Source organism: Manis pentadactyla, chromosome 9 (genome assembly GCF_030020395.1).
Source record: "Manis pentadactyla isolate mManPen7 chromosome 9, mManPen7.hap1, whole genome shotgun sequence".
In the NCBI taxonomy this organism is placed as follows: Eukaryota; Metazoa; Chordata; class Mammalia; order Pholidota; family Manidae; genus Manis; species Manis pentadactyla.
The window spans coordinates 126220343-126246014 of NC_080027.1; the positions used below are offsets into that span (position 1 = coordinate 126220343).

A 25672-nucleotide genomic window follows, 5' to 3' on the forward strand; every position below is an offset into this window, starting at 1 on the left:
GTATAGCATAAGGAATATAGTCAAAATATTGTAACAACTTGGTATGGTGATACCTGGTACCTAGAATTATCATGTATATAAATGTTGAATCACTGTGTTGTACACCTGAAACTAATGTAATGCAATACTGTTGTCAACTACCCTTCAATAAAAAAAAAAAAAAAAAAAAATAAGACTTTTTAATATAATGTTATATTGAATATTATAATGAACATATTTTTCATTTCACATGTTCTTGAAAACTAAGATTATTATAAGTCATTCTTTTCTATACCAATGTTGTGAAAATGAATCCTAAAGTAAAATGTTTTAAACTATTTTGCAATATGAATAACTGTTTTTTAAAATCTGTATCTTTTATGTCAGTGGTCACTAAATGAGATACACCCCTTATATAAGAGTATCTGCTATGGTCTAATTGTTTGTGCTCCCCTCAAATTTATCCTAAAGAGCAAGGTGATGATATTGGGATCTGGGGCTTTTGGTAGGTGATGAGGTCATGAAAGCAGAGCCCTCAGGAATGGGGTTAGTGCCTTTATAAAACAGGCCCCACAGAGATTCCTACCCTTTTCGCCATGTGAGGACACAGTGAAAGCTGACTACAACCTGGAAGAGGCCTTCACCAGAACCTGGCCACACTGACCCTTGATCATGGACTTCCAAGTCTCTAGAACTGTGAGAAATACATTTCTGTTGACTGTAAGTTACTGAGTCTGTGGTGTTTTGTTATAGCAGACTGAACAGACTAAGACAGTCCCTTAGTCTGGTGATCAAAACCAATCCCTTTTCTCCCCACTAGTCCTATTCTTGGGATTCCCACTCTGCTTCCCTCTCACATATTCCCCTTCACTGCTACACACCCTCTCACTCTTTGACATCCTATTTCATGCTAGTAGTTTTCTGGGAGTCTCCCCAGAATCAATGCAGAACATAATCCACAAACACAGGAAAAAGAAATGACAGTACAACGTACTTGTAGAACAAGCACTGGGTTAGGAGTCAGAAGACCTGGGACCTAACTAAACCTGCTTTGTTACTAACTAGTTATATGATCATGTGTTCACTTTTTCCTTCTACACTTCTTTCAGTAGGAACCAAGTATTTATTAAATAATTCCATCTATAAACTTTTCTTACTTGTCAAAAGAAACAGCAGTAACTGCCCTATTTATCTTTTATGATTGTTATAAAAAGAGGGGGGGTAAATGCTCATAAGCTATTAAGCACTACAGAAATAGTATGGTATGGGGGTTTTTTTTACACTGAGGTATAACTGACATAAAATATATCAGTTCCAGTGCTTGCTTTGGCAGCACATATACTAAAATTGGAAGGATACAGAGAAGATTAGTATGGCCCCTGCACAAGGATGACATGCAAATTTGTGAAGTGTTCCATATTAAAAAAAGAAAGAAAAAGAAAAAAGATATCAGTTGCAGGTGAACAGCATGGTTCTGTATTTACATGTTGCAAAATGATCACTGCAATAGTTGCAAAATTTTTCTTTTGCAATGAGGACTTTTAAAATTTGCTTTCTTAGCAACTTTAAAATAGGCCACACAGTATTATCTACAGTCACCATGTTTACATTATATCCCTATGTCTTATTTTATATTATAACTTCAAATGTATACCTTTGACCCCCTTCCCCATTTTGCCTCCTTTCCGCCCCACCTCTGGCAATTACTGTCCTTGTATCTGTGAGCTTTATTTATTTTATATTTTAGATTCCCACGTATGATCTCACTTTTTTTTTCACTTGTTTGTTGTGCTGGGGTTTTGGAAGGCCATGGTGTAAATGAAACAGGCACGTGCTCTGGAGTCAGCAGATACAAGCTAAATCCTCCTTTATTACCTGTTTGGCCCTGGCAAGTTAATTAACCTTTTAGAGTGGCAGTTTTCTCATCTACAACCTAGTATCCAACCACCTGTACCACATATCACATTAACAACTTGCATTTGTGAAGTTCATTCAATTCTCTTTATTCCTCAGTCCTTCCCTGTTCTCACACTGCAGCTCTTTCAACCTCAAGCGACCCCTCATGTCTTCCAAGAGCATCGTTGGAGCAGATTCCATCTACTTTCTCACCGATGCCTAGCCTAGAGTACACAATAGGAACTGATAATCTATTAAACAAATGAATCCCCATCTGTCTTTGCAGTAAACATGTAAGTGTAACATAAACTAAAAAACCAACAAAATGCATTATCAATCTTATTTCATTTCTTTGTACAAAGACCCACCTTCACTTATACCAACTCTTTTTAATAGGTACTAAAAAGAGAAATTTATAGTCACCTTTATCCTTCTCATCAAAAATAAGATATTTAATAATATCAGCTCAAGATTTTTAAACTATAAAGCTGGAACTCTAACTTATTTCATCATTATTAGGTAAAAATATCAGGGTTCAGAAGTACCTTGATCAGCAGAGAATGGGGAGGCTAACATCTAGACCCTGAGGCTCCTAGAAGAATGGAGTGAAATCAGTAAGGTAGTTTTTTCTATGGTTATAACAGTTGACGACCTTGATGTAAGGGATAAAAGTTGTTTTGCTAGTCTTACTCCAGATTCTCTTCCTCATTTCCCAACTCTGATGAGCCAAAAAATCACCTCAATTCTACCTCAAAAATGCCTCTCCCAATCAACCCCTTCTGCATCTCAACAGCCTCTCTGAGGTGCCTGGCTATTTCAACTGGCTCCTAAGTGGTATCGCTTTCACAATACCACCAAAGTGGCCTTCTGTAACACAAATCTGATGATAACCCTTTGGTTTAAAACCCTATACTGGTAGTTCCCTATCATTTCCAGGATAAAGTACACACTTGGCCTGACATAAAAGGTCATTGATGCCCTGTCCCCATCTAACTCTCTGCTCTTCTTTTCATCATTCCCTAGTATGTGCCCAGTGCTAAAGTTACAACCAAATCTCTTGCTTTTTCTGAATGTATTACGCTCTCACACTTCCTTTTAACTTCCCTGATGCTCTCAATCATACAACCTTACAACATGCCCTTCACCTGCCACCTGGAAAGCTCCTTTGCATCTTTCCAAACTCAGCATTTAAAAATAGGATTGAGCAAAATACAACTGAAACATTTGTATTATAATTTGGTTATTTTCCTACAATCCCCAGTGGAAAGTGAGACGTCAAAGGATAGAAACTTTTTAATCACCAAAGATAATAACACAGTAGATGGCAGAAACTCCATAAATATACTGAATAAATTAATAAATGGCCTTATTTTGTTATAAATATAAAAAAGGTTTTTTTGGAAGATCATCTGGTAAAATAAGCACCATTCATCAAGTTATTTCTATGAGAATGTAAACTTGGAATTATAAATATATTATTATCCATAAACAGATTCAAACATAATAAACATGGTTGTAAGATATCAAAAGATATTGTAAATTTGTAACTGAAGTGTATGTAATATGTTACCTAGAAATAATGGAATCCAAATTAGGTAGTGATTAGTGGGAATAAGAAAGTGAGATTCAGCACTATACATGAGGAAAAAACCCCTACTCAATAGTAACTATGAGAATGTAAAATTTTTTTTACAAGTTCTTCTCTTAAATTTGCAAGGCGTTATTATGCAAAGGCCACTAGAAATTATTATCTCCTCAACTACTACTGTAATGTTACATTTATATATTCCTTTTCCTCTAAAGTACAATTTTTAATCTTCATAAACAGGTTAAAGATTTTTTAAAGCTTCTACATAAGTAAATTACATGGAATTCTAACAGATGGTGGCGCCGTGGAAATCCCTAAGAAGAGATGCCAAACTGGACCAACATGCTGGAAAGGAAGGAGGGAGGAAGAAAAAGAAAAAAGGGATACACAACGTTCCTGAGGTCAGCTTCTCTGTTCTCAACACCTTTCTTGTACGTAGAAAAGGTAATGGCAACTAGGGATTACCTTGCACATTCTCAAAAATCAAGAAACTCATATCTATCCAGAAAAACGATTACAATTCTGCCTCATCCATTATCAGCAGTCATTGAACTCAAAAGCTAGTTACTCCCCAGTACAGGAAACTAATATGACCTTCAAGACAGGAACAGAATGAATAAATTACTTTGCAAAGAAGCCTGAACAAATTACAAGATTATCATCCGTTTCCACTTCTTTTGACCTCTCCACTCCCCACTTTCCTATTACCGAGTCCTATTATTTTCCTATTACACAGGCAGGCACAAAATATATAATTTAGTGGTTAAGAACATGGGATTTACAGTTAAAGCAGAGAAGATTTGAAACCTGCCCTCACTATTTTCTGTGCTTGCTCTGTGACCTTAATTGTGGTCTCAAAGCCTCAGTTCCTCCTCAGGAAAACAGGGACAATACACTTTGCTGTTCAGATTGTCATAAGACTTACATTATGTGAGGGTGTGTGTATAAGTACACGGCCTGGCACATAGTAACCTAAACCAAAAGAGACACCAGATAGTCTGATAAGTGAGCAAGTAGACAGATAAATATAAGCAAATCAAGAAGACCTGATAATTAATAATCTGCATTAATTCACACCATTTGATGGTATAGCAGTTCACAGTGTTTTGCAATGTTTTATTTGTTTAATGTAGGCAGGGAAAAAACAAACCAACAAACCACCACCAATAGCAACAAAACCCTGAGAAAACAATATAAGAACTTATCTCATGGCCTGTAACCCATAATATGATTAAAAATCCTTAACTTTACTTCATAGCCTCTTCATAATCTAACCCCAACCTATATTTTAGCCTCATCTCACATTTATGCCTCCATGCAGTCAACACTGCAACTTGTAATACATAACCTACTTTCAAGTTCTAACTTGGGTCAAACAATCAAATTCTTCAGCCGGGTTACCATTCCCACCCCATAGCTTTTCCTACCCTCTGAAGCCCCATTAGTCATCCTGCACTATGTCGCCTTCCCTGATCTTCCCTAGCAGAAATCAGCACACTGCCTCTGCGTTCCCAATGTCTACTGCTTAAGCTTGCAATTAGAGCACTTCCTGCACGCTGTCTAATTAGTTTCTTCCCAGTCTTCACTAGATTCTAAGCTCAACATCATTCCAGTGGAGGTGTCAGTGGTCAGCTGAATGCACAGACCACAAAATATGATAAAATGAAACAACACTTCTTTATTTATATGACTATCCTCCTTGAGGTTAAAAAAAGTATTTCCATCATCTTTCTGTGTTATAACCACAGCTTCACTGGCCTTCCAATTATAAAGCAGTGTAATGGCTAGTAGCATAGATGCATAATAACTTTTTAGGTTATGTTTTCTGAATATCCAAAAACATCCATTATAACAATACTGATACAGTTCATGAAAGAACATTTTATGCCTTACTAATCAAATGACCTATCAATCCACTTTAGTTTCCATTAAGCAAACAGAATGTTCAATCTGTTTTTGAGACTCATTAAAAGAAAGCACTTTCAAACAAATATTTTGGTCATATAATCATGACTGTTCTAAAACAAGATTTGGTTAAGTAATTAACATAATTTTACAAGTCATATATGAAAATCAATCTTATAATTCCATATCATGTACTATATTCATATGTATACACATCTACTTAAATAATTGAGTCTTACAAATATCAACTCTTATTTCCTTTGTCTGCAAAAATGGTTGGAAAGCCAACTAACAATGAGGAGTCTGATCTGTAACCAGTCTACAGTTTAGACAGCTGGGAAAACATGATTCTAAATAAATACTTAAGTGTGCAAGCTTGCTTCATATTATAGCATTGTTACAATTCTAATTCATTCAGATTCTAACTAGTTTTGCTACTACACAGGGTTACCTCATGAAAATTATTTAACCTCTCTAAACTCTAAGTATCACATATATAAAATGACTCAAACTTCCTATACTCTTGATCATAAAACTTGCCCAGAACACTTGTTTAAAAATACATGTCCCAACCCCTCTTCTAAAAGATCTAATTTAGCAGCTCTGACTAGAGGGCCAGGGAATCTGTATTCAAAGTTCCCAGGAACACATGTCCATCAGATTCCTCATAACTGGGAAGTTTCATACTTCATAGTTTCTGATTTTTAAGGCTCTTTCTGGCTATAAAATTCTATGTATTTAAGATTTTATGATATTGATCAAATCCCTCAGCCCAACCTGAACACACTACAAATGCAACTTCATTTTGCTAGGGAAAGAAAGTTTAAAATCTTCTCAGTACTCTTAAGCAACCTTTTTTAGCAAATGGCTCCACTAACTACACATACCTCAGTTTTCACATCATCCTAGATACAAGTATTTATTTCAACAAAAAAATTGATAGATAACATCATTTGGGCTAGGACAAACTTTCAGTTGAAAGACGTTCCCCTATGATTTTATATATACAACTCTTCCTATGGTAATCATTTGGTCACCCTGAATGCTGACTCCAGCATACTTCATGTTAGCTCTCAGAATGGTGTGCATTTAACACTATAACTGTGTATTGTTTACATTTGCTCTTTACTCACATTCTTGTAATATTCATTATGCAGATCACAATTACAATGCCTTTTAGAAGTCTTAATAGTGACTATGTGCTGAATAAACTTTAATCCATTATAATTAGTACATAGTGTCTGAAAATACTTTTCCACTGATATAAATATAGATGAAAACATTTTAAAGGTTATACTTTTAAAATCTGTCTTTGAAAGCACTGTGATTTTTTTAAAAAAAGCATATATTCTCCAATATGTGTTCTCATTAAAAAAAAAAGGCATTTCATTGCAATACAGGCCTACCTCAGGAAAGAAGAACAATCCCATATGAGTAGTCTAAACACACAATTAATGAAACTAGAAAAAGAAGAACAAATGAGGCCCAAAGTCAGTAGAAGGAGGGACATAATAAAGACTCGAGCAGAAATAAATGAAATCGAGAAGAATGAAACAGTAGAAAGAATCAATGAAAGCAGGAGCTAGTTCTTTGAGAAGATAAACAAAATAGATAAACCCCTAGCCAGACTTATCAAGAAAAAAAGAGAGTCTACTCACATAAGCAGAATCAGAAATGAGAAAGGAAAAACAACTACGGACACCACAGAAATACAAACAATTATTAGAGAATACTATGAAAAATTATATGCTAACAAACTGGATAACCTAGAAGAAATGGACAACTTTCTAGAAAAATACAACCTTCCAAGGCTGACCCAGAAAGAAACAGAAAATCTGAACAAACCAATTACCAGCAATGAAATGGAACTGGTAATCAAAAACCTACATAAGAACAAAACCCCTGGACCAGATGGCTTCACCACTGAATTTTATCAAACATTTAGTGAAGACCTAATACCCATCCTCCTTAAAGTTTTCCAAAGAGTAGAAGAAGAGGGAATACTTCCAAACTCATTCTATGAGGCCAGCATCACTCTAATACCAAAACCAGGCAAAGACACCACAAAAAAAGAAAATTACAGACCAATATCCCTGATGAACACAGATGCAAAAATACTCAACAAAATATTAGCAAACCCAATTCAAAAATACATCAAAAAGATGATCCATCATGATCAAGTAGGATTTATTCCAGGGATGCAAGTATGGTACAACATTTGAAAATCCATCAACATTATTCACTACATCAACAAAATGAAGGACAAAAACTACATGATCATCTACATAGATGCTGAAAAAGCATTTGACAAAATTCAACATCCATTTATGATTAAAACTCTCAACAAAATGGGTACAGAGGGTAAGTACCTCAACATAATAAAGGCCATATATGACAAACCCACAGCCAACATTATACTTAACAGTGAGAAGCTGAAAGTTTTTCCTTTAAGATCAGGAAAAAGACAAGGATGCCCACTCTCCCCACTTCTATTCAACATAGTACTGGAGGTCCTCGCCATGGCAACCAGACAACACAAAGAAATAAAAGGCATCCAGATTGGCAAGGAAGAAGTTAAATTGTCCCTGTTTGCAGATGACATGATATTGTACATAAAAAACCCTAAAGAATCCACTCCAAAACTACTAGATCTAATAGCTGAATTCAGCAAAGTTGCAGGATACAAAATTAATACACAGAAATCTGTGGCATTCGTATACACTAACAATGAACTAGCAGAGACAGAAATCAGGAAAACAATTCCATTCAGTTGCATCAAAAAGAATAAAATACCTAGGAATAAACCTAACGAAGGAAGTGAAAGACCTATGCTCTGAAAACTACAAGACACTCATGAGAGAAATTAAAGAAGATACCAATAAATGGAAACACATCCCATGCTCATGGATAGGAAGAATTAATATTGTCAAAATGGCCATTCTGCCTAAAGCAACCTATAGATTCAATGCAATTCCTATCAAAATACCAAGAGCATTCTTCAACAAACTAGAGATAATCATTCTAAAATTCATATGGAACCACAAAAGACCTCGAATAGCCAAAGCAATCCTGAGAAGGAAGAATCAAGCCGGGAGGATTATGCTCCCCAACTTCAAGCTCTACTACAAAGCCACAGTAATCAAGACAATTTGGTACTGGCACAAGAACAGACCCATAGATACCAATGGAACAGACCAGACAGCCCTGATATAAACCCAACCATATATGGTCAATTAATATATGATAAAGGAGCCATGGACATACAATGGGGAAATGACAGCCTCTTCAACAGCTGGTGTTGGCAAAACTGGACAGCTACATGCAAGAGAATGAGAGAATGAAACTGGATTACTGTTTAACCCCATACACAAAAGTAAACTCGAAATGGATCAAAGACCTGAATGTAAGACATGAAATCATAAAACTCTTAGAAGACAACATAGGCAAAAAACTCCTGAATATAAGCATGAGCAACTTCTTCCTGAACGCATCTCCTCGAGCAAGGGAAACAAAAGCAAAAATGAACAGATGGGACTACATCAAACTAAAAAGTTTCTGTATGGCAAAGGACACCATCAACAGAACAAAAAGGCATCCTACAGTATGGGAGAATATATCTGTAAATGACATATCTGACAAGGGGTTAACATCCAAAATATATAAAGAACTTACACCCCTCAACACCCAAAAAAGCAAATAACCTGATTAAAAAATGGGCAGAGGATCTCAACAGACACTTCTCCAAAGAAGAAATTCAGATGGCCAACAGACAAATGAAAAGATGCTTCACATCACTAATCATCAGGGAAATGCAAATTAAAACCGCAATGAGATATCACCTCACACCAGTAAGGATGGCCAGCATCCAAAAGACTAAGAAAAACAAATGCTGGCGAGGATGCGGAGAAAAGGGAACCTTCCTACACTGCTGGTGGGAATGTAAGCTAGTTCAACTACTGTGGAAAGCAATATGGAGGTTCCTCAAAACACTAAAAATAGAAATACCATTTGACCCAGGCATCCCACTCCTTGGAATTTACCCAAAGAACACAACTTCTCAGATTCAAAAAGACATATGCACCCCTATGTTCATCGCAGCACTTTTTACAATAGCCAAGATACGGAAGCAACCTAAGTGTCCATCAGTAGATGAATGGATAAAGAAGAGGTGGTACATATACACAATGGAATACTATTCAGCCATAAGAAAGAAACAAATCCTACCATTTTCAACAACATGAATGGAGCTGGAGGATATTATGCTCAGTAAAATAAGCCAGGCAGGGAAAGACAAGTGCCAAATGATTTCACTCATTTGCGGAGTATAACAAAGAAGCAAAACTGAAGGAATAAAATAGCAGCAGACTCAGAAACTCTAAGAATGACCTAGTGGTTACCAAAGGGGAGGGGTGTGGGAGGGCGGGTGGGGAGGGAGGGAGAAGGGGGTTGAGGGGTATTATGTTTAGTACACATGGTGTGGGGGATCACTGGGAAAACAGTGTAGCACAGAGAAGGCAAACAGTGAATCTGTGGCATCTTACTACACTGATGGACAGTGACTGCATTGGGGTATGGGTGGGGACTTGAAAATATGGGTAAATGTAGAAACCATTGTTTTTTCATGTGAAACCTTCATAAGAGTGCACATCAATAATACCTTAACAAAAAAAATTAAAACAAAACAAAAAAAAAAACACCCAGCACTTGAGAAATGTTAAAAAGAAAAAAAAAGGCATTTTTCTCAATCCTTACCCACCCCAAAAATAATAAAAATTGATTAGTCAAGTTTGCCTTGTTCTTATAATACTTTTGCTACCACTACATAATTTTTTTTCCCAAAAGGCTAAGAGGGAGCATACAGAAATAAAATATCCCCAAAGTAGTAAAATAATTTAGACAATCAAGATGAGGGATGGGAGGGAATCAATATAATCAGTACAGTTAAACACACTATTTTTCATTATACCTCCCAAATAGCAGGATAAAGAAGGAAACTGATACTCATTATTATTACTCTAAAATCAAACAAAAGTTTCTTAAGGAACAAAGTTTTTACTCACATAGGTTTTAGAAAAATAGTGTTATTACAATATCATCAAAAACTTCATAGCAATTGGAAAACATTAAATCAAACTGTGACAAAAACTTCAAATATACAATTAAACAGGTCAATAAGTGACAGTGCAAAGTGTCAAGATGATGTAGTCAAATAGGATTGTTCTAACAATCCACAGACAGAAGTCAGAACCAGAGAAACAGAAATTCCATATCACTTAAATTACATTCCTTAAATATTGTTTTCTACAGTCAGATTTAAATACATTCATGGTTATCAGCAGGATCAGTACTGTTGGAAAGAAACCTGACTGTGATGCAATTAGCAGCCTATCAATCCTCTCATTCTTAAATACAAGTATCTTCACATTTTATCTTCACACACACATAAAATGCACCTGAAAAATAATGCAGAAAACACGTTGTTTCATTCTCATTGAGGAGGATATAAAATAGATAACCTATTCTAAGGACAACTCAGTTATGTAACATATATCTGTATCTGAAAGAGCAGCTATTTAGCACACAGATTCACAAAGTCATTGATGTGGTTTATAACTACCCACTTGGCCTTGAAATAATGGAAGTGGAAATAATCAAAGCAGGAGCATCCGACTAGTAGCAGCGACTCTAGAAAGGCTGGGCATCAGACTGCTGGAGCCCTAAGTAGAATTCTGCTCACCCCGGTATCAGCAAACTGTTCACATAGATGTATGACACGTACACAAAGCAGGTATACAAAAATCAGAGGGTAGCCATAAGGTAAACAGCCATCAGTGAAAGCTGAAAATCTCATATCTGATAATAAACATTCTTAGATCCTTAATAATTCTATTATAAATCTATAACTAAATTCAGTCACTAAACTTTTCTTGAGACATCCTCCATTCCTTGAAAGTAATAAAGTAGGGTTGTTGTTTTTTAAAGAAAGATAATAAGCAGAAAGCAAAGTAGGTCATCACTTCACTCAGAACTAAATTTGGTAAATTTTGTTCACCCTTCTTCAATCTCATAATTTCGTAGGTATCTCAGAATATTTCCTACATACACCTCTCTGCTTCCTCTCGTGTTAAGACAGCTAGCCTCCTATGAGCGCATGATGTAACGCAGTGTGCAGACCTGGTTTCCTTGCGCCATTCTGGACGATGCCCAGCATTTTGTGAATTTGAGCTAAACTAGTACAACTGGCTGAAGCAGCACACGGTGAGCGTGCATCTGGATTTGTCCCCAGAGACTATCATGACTGAGTTCCTGAATGCTTGCTCCAGGCCAGCCTTGAGTTCCTTATTGTGTATTTTTCACAAAAATGAATTAATATTATTAAATAAACTAAAAAGATATGATATGCAGAAATTTACCAAGAGGTCACTCAAGCACATAGATGAACACTTACAAATCTCATCTCTTTCCTAATAAGAATAAGGTCAAGAATTTTATTTCCATCTCTTACTAGTCTGTATGGAAAAAATATAATTTTAAATTGAATAAAATCATTTTGAAGTAGTTGAAAATCATGTAATTGTTTTTTCCAGCTATTAGAGTGGCAACAAACATCCCAAAATACTTTATTAAAATCTTTCTTAATTTGGAAGTGAGGTTTCTAAGAAAAAGATAGTTTTTAAACTCTAGGCAGAGATGAAAATCCAGTTTCTAAACGTATATTCCTGTTTTACAATACAAGTCACACTCAAAAGCACACACCTCACAGTAATCTTGGGCCTATAGACTCACCATCTGTATGGGTTTCTTGTGCAGATCTCGTTCAGTTACCAACTTTTCTTGGTCAGTGACATAAAGACCTTTCTGTGCTAGTGCCTGGATCACAGCATCGTGGCCCAAAAGGGGTTTTGCAGCATCACTCTTCAGGATGAGGCTCCCAGCACGACAGTACAGCTCAGCCGACAGCAGCAGATTAACCACAGGCGGTTTGATGTGTTCCTGGTCATACTGATCTGTGTAAAATGGCTCTCCGAGCTCCTCTGGCACATTTTCTACAAAAATTAAAGGAAAAGAAAATCTTATAAGATTTTATTAAAGAAACATAATTAACTTACCAATTATTATTTACATCATAGACGTTAAGATTTCTTCTAAAAATAATAATGACCCTTCAATTGAAAAGATGATTTATTAGTCCCTAGCAGATAATCTGGAATGAGAAAGAGAATTTTCCTTTACAGAAGATATACTCTAAGTATATTATGAAAAGAAACTACAAAGCAAACAAGGAGAAAAATTATCTGAGTCTAGTGAGTCTGGGGAAAGTATTCCCACACATGCATTCTTAAATACACAAAATGAGCTAAAAAAAATTCCTAAAAACTAGTCTCAGTGAATCCCCTGATGTTCAAGCAGTCAACCAAGAAATGCACCGTAAACACATTTCGGGGCATTGCTAGGCCTTGCCACCCGAGTATAAAACTGTTAGCCCAAAGTTGTATGGCTAGTCACTTGCCAAACAGGAACTGCCTGACACATTCTGTTCCCAAGTCCAAGCCCTTGGTCCTCCTCTCCTGCTCAGCCTGCTGAGCTTCTGGGGGGGCAGTGAGAGCCAGTCTAGGGAAGGACTACTCTTCTATACTAGGAAACCAGTGTTATCCCCATCTTCCCACTGAACACTCCTCATCCTGCCTCAAAAAGCCCAACTGGTCCATTCAGAGGATACACAGAAAGAGCAAATGGGCCATGGGAAGGAAGTCAAACTATCCTTCCAAGTTTCCCCTCTAATAGCCACTTCCCCTGAAGGTCTGCTTCCACATCAACCTCAGAGCTGATTTGCACCTGATGGCAGCAAGATTACTAAATCAAACATACCACGTCTTACTGTTTTACAGGTTGCCTGCCTTTTCTACTGCATCTCTTCCTCTCCCTCCCTACCCCTCACCTGGGCTCTCTGCTTTTCATCAATCCCAGGACAAGAATAAGGTCAGTCTCCCAAAAGGCAAGGCGGGACATCTAAGTCACAAGCTCACTAGAGCAGCGATCGCAGAAGCTGACAGTGCTGGCCTGAGCCAGCTCCTGAGTGCTCAGTACTCCTCAGTACTGAGCCAGCTCCTCACCTGCCTGCTCTTTGTAAAGTGAGGTTTCGAGGCCAGCCATCCTCCATCACGGATTTTAGGAGTCTGCTGAATAGGCAGCTTTAACATAAGCTCAAAGTAAGCCACCATACTAATAAAAATCAGCATTTAAAAAATATAATCACTAAAGTATTGATATATTCCTTAGGAATTTTTACCTAAATGTTTTTGAAAAGCTCCTATTATTAGAAAAATATTCTCATCAAACAATATTATAGTGATTATTGCATGTTCATTTTATATACCAGCATGGTTCTGGGAAATTCAAGGAATCAGAAATAATTCTTATCTTCAAGGAGCCCTTAATCTAACAAAAGACTAGGCAGACAAGTGAAGTTAAGCAAGTCAGAATTTGGAGACAATACTAAGCAGTAAATGATTAAGCACCAAATTAAAGAAATGAAGTCCTTAAGTTCAGAGGAGGAAGCATAACAGTGGGCTGACATGACTTCATGTTAAAGAAACAGGAAGAATGGGCAGAATTTGTATAAGCAGGAAAAAAAGAGGCTTTCTAAACAGAAAAAGAGAAGGAGATCAAGGACAATATGAAGAGACACGACACTGAACCACTGGGTGGAGAAAAGGGTTCGCGAAGGAGAGATGTGAGAGGTAAAGCTGGGATAACATTTGAAAGAAAGCTCTCTCTTAAACATGAGGCCTATATATAATAGCTAAAAAGGAACTGCTTTATTTAATTGCTTTAAAAATAACAGTTTTAAAGGAGAGTAACACATTAAGAATGATGTCTGGGGACCATTACTTTGGTACTCAATATGGTGATAAAAATCAGAGATGGAAGGGTACAGAGGGAAGGAAATGAAGTTGGAAGGCAGCAGAGAAAACAGGAAGTGAATGACAAAAGAGACTACTAAAAAGAAGCCCAAAAGGACCCAGGAATAAAGCAAAGAGAGGGGGTCAGGATGGCAATCAATCAAAGATGATCAAGCCCAACCCGGGAAATGATAGTATCATTAATAGTAAAAAGAAAATCAGAGAGGGCACTAATTCTGAAAGCAAGATCATGAACTCAGAGATGTTGAGTTTGAAACAGCAAAAATATCCAAGTGGAAATATTCAAAAAGCAGCCGGGGATATAGGATTCTAGAAAGAGGTCAAGAGTAGATGTATTAATTTGTGAATTTGGGTGACGTTTAAAAATATCATCCTCACTTAGTAACTGAAAACACTTTCCTTCCTTCATAGCTGCATTAACCAGTAGTGAGCCAGCCTTAATAGCTGCCTCAGCATGATACATAACTTCAGCTGTAAACTACAGAAAACAATGTTGGTACTCATTTAAATTTTAGCATCACAGAAACTAAATAGAAGCTATTTAGTAGAACAACTCTAAAAGGGAAATTACTTGGTTTTAAGATAATTATTATAATATGTATACATAATAGAGTCTTATTTCCTCTAACAATAAAAAAGTGATTAAGATAGGTGACTTGGTATCTAAACATGAGCTGTGTAAACAAAAGTGCTCATTATCAGGACTACGAAATTCTCTATAATCATGTACACTAAGTGCTTTCACATCTATTCTCACACATGATCTTTATAACAACTTGGTGAAACTGGCAAATCAGAAAATACACAGATACTAGGAATACACTGATACTTATTAAGGGCCTTTATGTGTTGGGCACAATTCCAAACATGCATTCTGCTATTCAATAGTAACAATCCTCTTGTCCCCATTTATTTTACCTTATTAGTAAGGAACCCCAGAAAGGTTCTTTCACCCATGGGTACAAAGTTGATAAAAGCAGAGCCCTGGCTCTTCACAATCTAGCTAAACAGATTAAAAAATAACAATGGTTTGCCAGGACCACAAGACTAGATAGAAAGAAGACATACAGCTCAGGGGCAACCTTCCATCTCATTATGGCTTACTCACAAGCCTAAGTTATGGAAGCGTCAATTTTAAAAAGATCCCAGTGCAAGGAAAAGGGAAAGGATCCACAGCAAGTCAAAGAATGTTTCAAGAATATGATAAACACAGACTTTTCCACCCCCAAAAGAATGCAAAACTGTATATGGAGTAATGTAAAATAGGTCACTTTTAAAAAGAAGTCTTCAAGAACTAAATATGCTTAAGAGACTTTGCCAAAATACAAGACTATCAGTTTTTTTAAGTTTGGAATTGTGTTACATTTTAAAACAAATGAACTGAAACAGCAATTTAGAAAATAAGGCAAAAACTAAAGATAAGAGGTCTTGTCCTCTCCTTTACCTTCAGAGCACAAAAGGTAAGAAAATAAATACACAAGTAATGGGTGAGTAAAACACGACTCCTAGAATTGCAAAGAGACAAGTTTTTCTTGTGCACCAAGACTTAAACAGAACCTACCTCAATCATGTTATTATAAATCCTGACTAGATCTAAGTTTTGAAATTAACAATCACCCGAAATGCTTGAGATACAAGTAGAGAGAGTAGAGACAGTATTGCTTCAAGGCAATTTTCTATAAAGCTGGGTTAGCTACTGGTTGCATCCATAGGCCAGCAAATGATACAAATTTCTTTAAAACAATGAAGGGTCATGGGATAAGAGAGGAATGCATTTTAGAAATATCACTACACTCAATCATGGAAGCACTGCCTTATTTTCCAAACCTAAAAAATTATCTCTATAATAATTACTAAGACAGAATTCATGAGTTTCAGACACTCCCAAATGAAAGTAAGCCATAGACCTTGAACTCAAAATGAACCAAGAGACATAAAAATGGTCAAAACATGAAAAAAAAGACCTAGTAAGAATAATCACAGAAAGTTACAATGAGAAAACATTCCTGCTTATCAGATTGGCAAATTCTTTTTTTAAAACCTACTGTTGACGAGGATGTACTAAAATAAGCACCCTCACATATGACCAGAGGGCAAGGACCATGTCTCTTTTTCAGTGATATAAATCCCCAGTACCTTAGTGCCTAGTACACAGTAACACTCAATAAGTATCTGATAAATGAAAATGTTACTGAAAATTTTTTTCAGTCATTAGCCTTGCCCTGAGAGGACTCCCAGATTTCAAACTTCCACTCAACTCACAGATTCTGAGCAAGTAATCATATACTCCTTGTACATGTTTTGAAAAACGTTTAGCATTTTCTCCTAGGCCACTCTTTACTTCTGCAAAAAAGTAAAACCCTCACTATCAAACAGTTTCTCAGTTAACCTACATTCAAAACCATTAGGAAGCAGCATCATATACGGAAAACTAGGGCTTTGGATTTAAAAAGATGAGTTTAATTCTACCACTTACTTATTGCAGGATCTGAGAGGAGTCATATTCTCTGAGTTCAAGTTTCCCCACACCCTGCGATGTGCTTACCTCCCCCCACCCCCGCCACCACCCCCCCCTTCGCCTACTATGCTCTAAATGCCCTAGTCTTTTCTGCTGCTACAATATGCCAGGTTCACGCCTTTTGGCCTGTGCATTAGCTGTTCCTTTCGCCACTAATGTTCCGCCTTTTAACCCTCACATGGGCGGTTCATTCCATTCAGATCTCAGTTAAATGTCGTCTCCTCAGACATACCTTCCCTAACCACCTAAACAGCCCTCCTAGTTTAATTCTCTATATAACTGTCACTACTTTCTCAATATTTATGCCTGCTTATTTCTGCCTCCTCCCACTGTAACAGAACTTCAAGGAGAGCCGGATACTTCCCCATCCTGTGTCACTAGCACCTAGAACAGTGCCTGGAGCACAGCAGGCACTCAAATATTTACTAAGAAGAACATAAAGTACCTCCATACAAAGCTTTGCCTTCAAAGAAGATGCCAAATGCAAGTTAGCTCCCTCTTGCCCCCACTTACCAAATAACAGCTCCCATGCTACACAGCATTCCTGGGCTACTGCCTCCCCCACTCCTCCCACTCCCCTGAAACTAATGCGCCTCTCCTGAGGTCCAGATCTACTCGTCACCTGGATGTCACAAACTTCAAAGTGGGAGCCAAGTTTCTCAGTGACTAGCAGCGTTGCAAACACGGAAAGAAGAAAGACCAGAAGGAACACTGTGGTGCTGGACTGAAATGGGAAGTGTCAGCACGAACACACGGCACTTTCTGTCCTTGTCTCTCTCTCTCTCTCTCTCTCTCTATATATATATATATATAGTTGCTGCTGTATGTCATATATATGCAAGTCTCCATGTCCTAGCTGTCTGCTAAACCCGGCAGCAAGAAGCCTAGAGAGCCCTGGACCTATATCTTGGTTTCTAATACCCTCCCCACTAAAAGGAACCAAGGGTCTTGAAGAGATAGCTGTTTCCAGGGCTGGAGCAGGAAAAGGACAAGATGAGCTAAGAACATATTTGTATGTATTTATGTGTGTGTATGTGCACACCAGAAAGTAAGGAAATGCTAACAGATGACAGAGCCGTGTCAAAAGGACACAGGATCCAGCTGAAAGGAGATCCACTGGCCAAATCTGGGACAATTTGAAAATCAAACTAAATAACAGTAATAAAGGATTATAACCCATTGAATAAAACAAGAATCAACAAGTCCATCATTATTATTATAAATAAATAAATGAAAAAATAAGTAACAGAGAAAGAAGGAAAAGTTCTTCCTTGTGGGAGAATACCAACTAATAAATGGGGGAAGTGACACTAATAATCCACAGTAAAACTGACTCAAAGAAGAATCGCCACTGGACACTCAAATTGTGAAAACAAGTGTGAGGAACAGGATATTTCAAATTACCTCCCTGTAAGTTATTTATTAATTAAAAGTGGGGTAATACTAATTTTATAATGGAGAAAAGTGACATATACCACTTTAGCCAAGTGAAAAAGTTAACATCACCGACGCTGGAATAAAGATTACGGGCCTCCTGGTGCAGTTTACCAAAGAGGATACAGCGTCTCTTCTGCGGCAGTTCTGACAGATTTGCACAGCTTGAATCTAACCATAAGACACACTAGACAAACACAAACTGAGGAACATTCAACAAAATAACTTAGCTTATTGCTTTTATAAGATAAAAATACATCTTAAGAACTTGTTCACCATGTAAGAACTTGTTCGTTATGCTTCAGTAGATTGGAGACTGACGAGAATTAGGCTTAGGGTGGATTAATGATTGTACATTGAGCATTGACTCCCCTATACAGAATTTTATTGTTGTTAACAACCATTTGATCAATAAATATGAGATGCCCTCTCAAAAAAAAAAAAAAAGATAAAAATACATCTTAATAAGGGAAAAAATTAACACTATAGGCTCAGGCATTTTTTGGGTGCTGAGAAGTGGATGCCAAATTGTCCCATCATGGGAGGAACAGAGGGAAAGGAAACTCTCTTCTATCCGAATGTCTCTCCTCTGGGGCTGCCTGGCCTGTCTCTGGGTGCCTCCCGGGCGCTCCTGCCAAGTGCCTGTGGAACGCAGGGATGGTGCTGTGCAGGGGGACAGCATGGTACTTGTGTTGTTGGTGAAGCCAGGTGGTGGTAGTGGCAGTAGTGGTGGGGAGGGAGTACGCGTGGTGCGGCCAGAGAACAGGGAGGGAAGGAAGGAGGGGAGGAAGAGAAGGGAAAAGGACAGGAAAGAAGAAAGCTGAAGAAGATGGAGTGGCCCCAGAGGGCAGGGGGAGGAGTTGGGAAACGGTCTCCAGTTCCTGAATCCCCACCAGCTCTTGTCGCTGGCAAGCGTCTGTGCGCTTTCTTCCCACAGTCCAGGTACTCCTGCTGGGGCACTGCCAGCCCCCATGCCAGGATCGCACCAGCATCCTGGACTAGCCACCAAAAGAGACATCTGGCGAGCGAGGGCCCACCCAGGGCAGGCAGAGGAACACAGGAGAGAGGTGGCCCTGCTGGGTCCTGCAGAGAGCTGCCTGCTTGTCCCGGAAACACAGACAGATTCGGCAAAGGAAGGCCAAGACACTGCAAGGCAGGACGCCTGATGCCCCACTCAGCACGCAGCTCCAGTGCTCAGTCTTCCAAAGTGTCAAAATCATGAAAGACAAAGACAGACACAGAAGAATTATTCCACGTTAAAGGACACTAAAGAGACAAGTCAATTAAATGCAATGCATGATTCTGACTTGGGTCTTGGAATGGCGGGGGCGGGAGGAAAGGGGGGGTTATAATGGACATTAAGACAACTGGCAAATTTGATTATGGACTGTGGATTAGATAATAATATTGTATCGAAGTTAAATTTCTTGATTTTTATAATTTTACTGAGATTACATAAGAGAGTTATCCTTCATTTTAGCAGACAGACCTAAGCATTTAGAGGTAGGGGGCACAATGTCTCTAATGCATTCTCAAACAGTTCAGAAAATGTTATATATGTGTATGCACACAAGTATTGGTGGGGAGGGAGGTAAAGGGAGAGAGAATGATAAAACAAATGGGAAACGAAGGGTGTTGGGGAGTTCTCTGTACTATTCTTGTATCTTTGAAATTATGCTGAAAAAGTTAAAAAACCTCTAAATGCCCCAAATCAATCTTTTCCCCTAAATTTAATCATCTTCCAATGTTCCCTACATCAATGAACTATATCACCATCCATCTAGTTGCACAAGCCAGAAACCTAGGAGTCATCATCAATGCCTCCCTCTCCCTTAACCCCCAAATCCACACCCTTCTCACAATCTCAACTCTCATATCTTTTGTCCAGGCTATCAGCACTTTTCATCTGAATTACTGCATTTACCCTTAATTTTGTCTTCACACATCCACTATTAACCCTAGTGTACCCCATTTTCTACTCTAGCCAGAATCTATTTATCGCCCACAAGCAAATTTGATCTTGTCACACACGCTACCATCGAACCCTAGGGTTTTCAATGACTTCCAACTTCTTTAAGGAGTAAAACCCCTCCTCTGACCTAGAGGAAAGTGGTGCCCCTGGCCATGACTGTCTCCTGGCGGTGGGTGTTCGTGCCAACCACATTCGGTTCCTGGAACCCATGCCCGCTTCAACAGCCCTGACTTGGCACATTCTGGTCACTCTACTCAGAATGCTCTTTCTCACTACTCTTCACACCTTTTCAGATTTTGGGGGGCTGGTGATCCATTCTGTTTGGTCCAATTTCCCCCCAGTGAAGGGCAAGAACATAGCATTTATCCCACCTTGCCTTTACCTCAGTGTAATGTGCTTTGACTTTCTAGACTATTAACTTCTATTCTAAAAGAAGCATAGTTTATAGTTTATAAAACATAGGTGAGGGAGGAGCCAAGATGGCGGCGTGAGTAGAGCAGCGGAAATCTCCTCCCAAAACCACATATATCTATGAAAATATAACAAAGACAACTCTTCCTAGAATAAAGACCAGAGGACACAGGACACCATCCAGACCACATCCGCACCTGCGAGAACCCAGTGCCTCGTAAAGCGGGTAAGATACAAGCCCCGGCCCCGCGGGAGCCGAGCGCGCCTCCCCCCAGCTCCCGGCGGGAGAAGAGCAGGCAGAGCGGGAGGGAGACGGAGCCCAGGACTGCCGAGCACCCAGCCCCAGCCATCCGGGCCAGAGTGCAGACACAGTGCATGCGGGGGGTCCTGGATGCTAGGGAAACAGGGCAGCAAGAACAGTGAGCGGGCACCGGAGGCTTAGCGTCGGAGGACATAAGAAAAGCGAGCGGCCATTTTTTTTTGTTTTTTTTTTCTGTTTTGTTTTGGCGAGCGCTTTTTGGAAGTCTTAAAGGGATAGGGACCCCAATACTAGGGAAACAGGGCAGCAAGACCAGTGACCAGATGCCAGATGCCTGAGGCTGACGCTGGAGAATAAAGAAAAACGAGCAGCCATTTTTTATGTTATTTTTTTTAATTAAAAAAAAATTTTTTTTTTTTTGTGGTCGTTGTTTTGTTTTGGAGGCTGCTTTTTGGAAGTCTTAAAGGGGCAGGGTAGGACACTTAATCCAGAGGTAGAGAATCCGGGGATCTCTGGGCACCCTAACCCCTGGGCTGCAGGGAGCAGGGAGGCCCCTTACGGAGATAAATAGCCTCCCGGCCACACCCCTCCAACCCGACTCCACCATTTTGGAGCAGCTGCCCGAGCCAGGCCACGCCCACAGCAACAGCGGAGATTAACTCCATAGCAGCCCGGCAGGAAGCAGAAGCCCTGTCTGCGCGCAGCTACCCAGCACAAGCCACTAGAGGTCGCTGTTCTCCCAGGACAGAAGGGCCACAAACCAGCAAGAAGGGAAGTTCTTCCAGCCGTCACTCGTCCCAGCTCTGCAGACTATTCCTATCACCATGAAAAGGCAAAGCTACAGGCAGACAAAGATCACACAGACAACACCAGAGAAGGAGACAGACCTAACCAGTCTTCCTGAAAAAGAATTCAAAATAAGAATCATAAACATGCTGACAGAGATGCAGAGAAATACGCAAGAGAAATGGGATGAAGTCCGGAGGGAGATCACAGATGCCAGAAAGGAGATTGCAGAAATGAAACAAACTCTGGAAGGGTTTATAAGCAGAATGGATAGGATGCAAGAGGCCATTGATGGAACTGAAACCAGAGAACAGGAATGCATACAAGCTGACAGAGAGAGAGACAAAAGGATCTCCAGGAATGAAACAATATTAAGAGAACTGTGTGAACAATCAAAAAGGAACAATATCCGTATTATAGGGGTTCCAGAAGAAGAAGAGAGAGGAAAAGGGATGGAAAGTATCTTGGAAGAAATAATTGCTGAAAACTTCCCCAAATGGGGGAGGAAATAATCGAACAGACCACGGAAATACACAGAACCCCCAACAGAACTGATCCAAGGAAGACAACACCAAGACACATAATAATTAAAATGGCAAAGATCAAGGACAAGGAAAGAGTTTTAAAGGCAGCTAGAGAGAAAAAGGTCACCTATAAAGGAAAACCCATCAGGCTAACATCAGACTTCTCGACAGAAACCCTACAGGCCAGAAGAGAATGGCATGATATATTAAATGCAATGAAACAGAAGGGCCTTGAACCAAGGATACTGTATCCAGCACGACTATCATTCAAATATGATGGAGGGATTAAACAATTCCCAGACAAACAAAAGCTGAGGGAATTTGCTTCCCACAAACCACCTCTACACGACGTCTTACAGGGACTGCTCTAGATGGGAGCACTCCTAGAAAGAGCACAGAACAAAACACCCAACATATGAAGAATCAAGGAGGAGGAATAAGAAGGGAGAGAAGAAAAGAATCTCCAGACAGCGTATATAACAGCTCAATAAGCGAACTAAGTTAGGAAGTAAGATACTAAAGAGGCTAACCTTGAACCTTTGGTAACCACAAATTTAAAGCCTGCAATGGCAATAAGTACATATCTTTCAATAGTCACCCTAAATGTTAATGGACTGAATGCACCAACCAAAAGACACAGAGTAATAGAATGGATAAAAAAGCAAGACCCATCTATATGCTGCTTACAAGAAACTCACCTCAAACCCAAAAACATGTACAGACTAAAAGTCAAGGGATGGAAAAACATATTTCAGGCAAACAACAGTGAGAAGAAAGCAGGGGTTGCAGTACTAATATCAGACAAAATAGACTTCAAAACAAAGAAAGTAACAAGAGATAAAGAAGGACACTACCTAATGATAAAGGGCTCAGTCCAACAAGAGGATATAACTATTCTAAATATATATGCACCCAACACAGGAGCCCCAGCATATGTGAAACAAATACTAACAGAACTAAAGGGGGAAATAGACTGCAATGCATTATTCTAGGAGACTTCAACACACCACTCACCCCAAAGGATAGATCCACCGGGAAGAAAATAAGTAAGGACACGGAAGCACTGAACAACACAGTAGAGCAGATGAACCTAATAGACATCTATAGAACTCTACATCCAAAAGCAACAGAATATACATTCTTCTCAAGTGCACATGGAACCTTCTCCAGAATAGACCACATACTAGGCCACAAAAAGAGCCTCAGTAAATTCCAAAAGATTGAAATACTACCAACCAACTTTTCGGACCACAAAGGCATAAAACTAGAAATAAACTGTACAAAGAAAGCAAAAATGCTCACAAACACATGGAGGCTAAACAACACGCTCCTAAATAATCAATGGATCAATGACCAAAATCAAAATGGAGATCCAGCAATATATGGAAACAAACGACAACAACAACACTAAGACCCAACTTCTGTGGGACACAGCAAAAGTAGTCTTAAGAGGAAAGTATATAGCAATCCAAGCATATTTAAAAAAGGAAGAACAAGCCCAAATGAATGGTCTAATGTCACAATTATCGAAATTGGAAAAAGAAGAACAAATGAGGCCTAAGGTCAGCAGAAGGAGGGACATAATAAAGATCAGAAAAGAAATAAATAAAATTGAGAAGAATAAAACAATAGCAAAAATCAATGAAACCAAGAGCTGGTTCTTCGAGAAAATAAACAAAATAGATAAGCCTCTAGCCAGACTTATTAAGAAGAAAAGAGTCAACACAAATCAACAGTATCAGAAACGAGAAAGGAAAAAAATCACGACGGACCCCACAGAAATACAAAGAATTATTAGAGAATACTATGAAAACCTATATGCTAACAAACTGGGAAACCTAGGAGAAATGGACAACTTCCTAGAAAAATATAACCTTCCAAGATTGACCCAGGAAGAAACAGAAAATCTAAACAGACCAATTACCAGCAACGAAATTGAAGCGGTAATCAAAAAACTACCAAAGAACAAAACCCCCGGGCCAGATGGATTTACCTTGGAATTTTATCAGACATACAGGGAAGACATAATACCCATTCTCCTTAGAGTTTTCCAAAAAATAGAGGAGGAGGGGATACTCCCAAACTCATTCTATGAAGCTAACATCACCCTAATACCAAAACCAGGCAAAGACCCCACCAAAAAAGAAAACTACAGACCAATATCCCTGATGAACGTAGATGCAAAAATACTCAACAAAATATTAGCAAACCGAATTCAAAAATACATCAAAAGGATCATACACCATGACCAAGTGGGATTCATCCCAGGGATGCAAGGATGGTACAACATTCAAAAGTCCATCAACATCATCCACCACATAAACAAAAAGAAAGACAAAAACCACATGATCATCTCCATAGATGCTGAAAAAGCATTTGACAAAGTTCAACATCCATTCATGATAAAAACTCTCAGCAAAATGGGAACAGAGGGCAAGTACCTCAACATAATAAAGGCCATCTATGATAAACCCACAGCCAACATTATATTGAACAGCGAGAAGCTGAAAGCATTTCCTCTGAGATCGGGAACTAGACAGGGATGCCCACTCTCTCCACTGTTATTTAACATAGTACTGGAGGTCCTAGCCACGGCAATCAGACAAAACAAAAAAATACAAGGAATCCAGATTGGTAAAGAAGAAGTTAAACTGTCACTATTTGCAGATGACATGATACTGTACATAAAAAACCCTAAAGACTCCACCCCAAAACTACTAGAACTGATATCGGAATACAGCAAAGTAGCAGGATACAAAATCAATACAGAGAAATCTGTGGCTTTCCTATACACTAACAATGAACCAACAGAAAGAGAAATCAGGAAAACAACTCCATTCACAATTGCATCAAAAAAAATAAAATACCTAGGAATAAACCTAACCAAAGAAGTGAAAGACTTGTACTCTGAAAACTACAAGTCACTCTTAAGAGAAATTAAAGGGGACACTAACAGATGGAAACTCATCCCATGCTCGTGGCTAGGAAGAATTAATATCGTCAAAATGGCCATCCTGCCCAAAGCAATATACAGATTTGATGCAATCCCTATGAAACTACCAGCAACATTCTTCAATGAACTGGAACAAATAATTCAAAAATTCATATGGAAACACCAAAACCCTGAATAGCCAAAGCAATCCTGAGAAAGAAGAATAAAGTAGGAGGGATCTCACTCCCCAACTTCAAGCTCTACTATAAAGCCACAGTAATCAAGACAATTTGGTACTGGCACAAGAGCAGAGCCACAGACCAATGGAACAGACTAGAGAATCCAGACATTAACCCAGATATATATGGTCAATTAATATTTGATAAAGGAGCCATGGACATACAATGGGGAAATGACAGTCTCTTCAACAGATGGTGCTGGCAAAACTGGACAGCTACATGTAGGAGAATGAAACTGGACCATTGTCTAACCCCATATACAAAAGTAAACTCAAAATGGATCAAAGACCTGAATGTAAGTCATG

General features: G+C 38.7%; 1 protein-coding gene and 1 non-coding gene across 5 annotated transcripts in view; one reads left to right on the top strand and one right to left on the bottom strand.

Annotated features, from left to right (window-relative positions):
* CAMSAP2 (calmodulin regulated spectrin associated protein family member 2) overlaps positions 1-25672 on the bottom strand; it is a 123763-nt gene that overhangs the window by 84843 nt on the left and 13248 nt on the right. For all 4 annotated transcript variants that reach the window (XM_036909466.2, XM_036909469.2, XM_036909468.2 and 1 more), the window contains exon 2: positions 12155-12414. In XM_036909466.2, coding sequence (XP_036765361.2) covers positions 12155-12414 — 260 coding nt within the window. The remainder of the gene's footprint in view (positions 1-12154; positions 12415-25672) is intronic.
* LOC118924756 (U6 spliceosomal RNA) lies at positions 1297-1403 on the top strand. Its single transcript, XR_005029738.1, has one exon. It is a non-coding gene; the product is annotated as a U6 spliceosomal RNA (small nuclear RNA).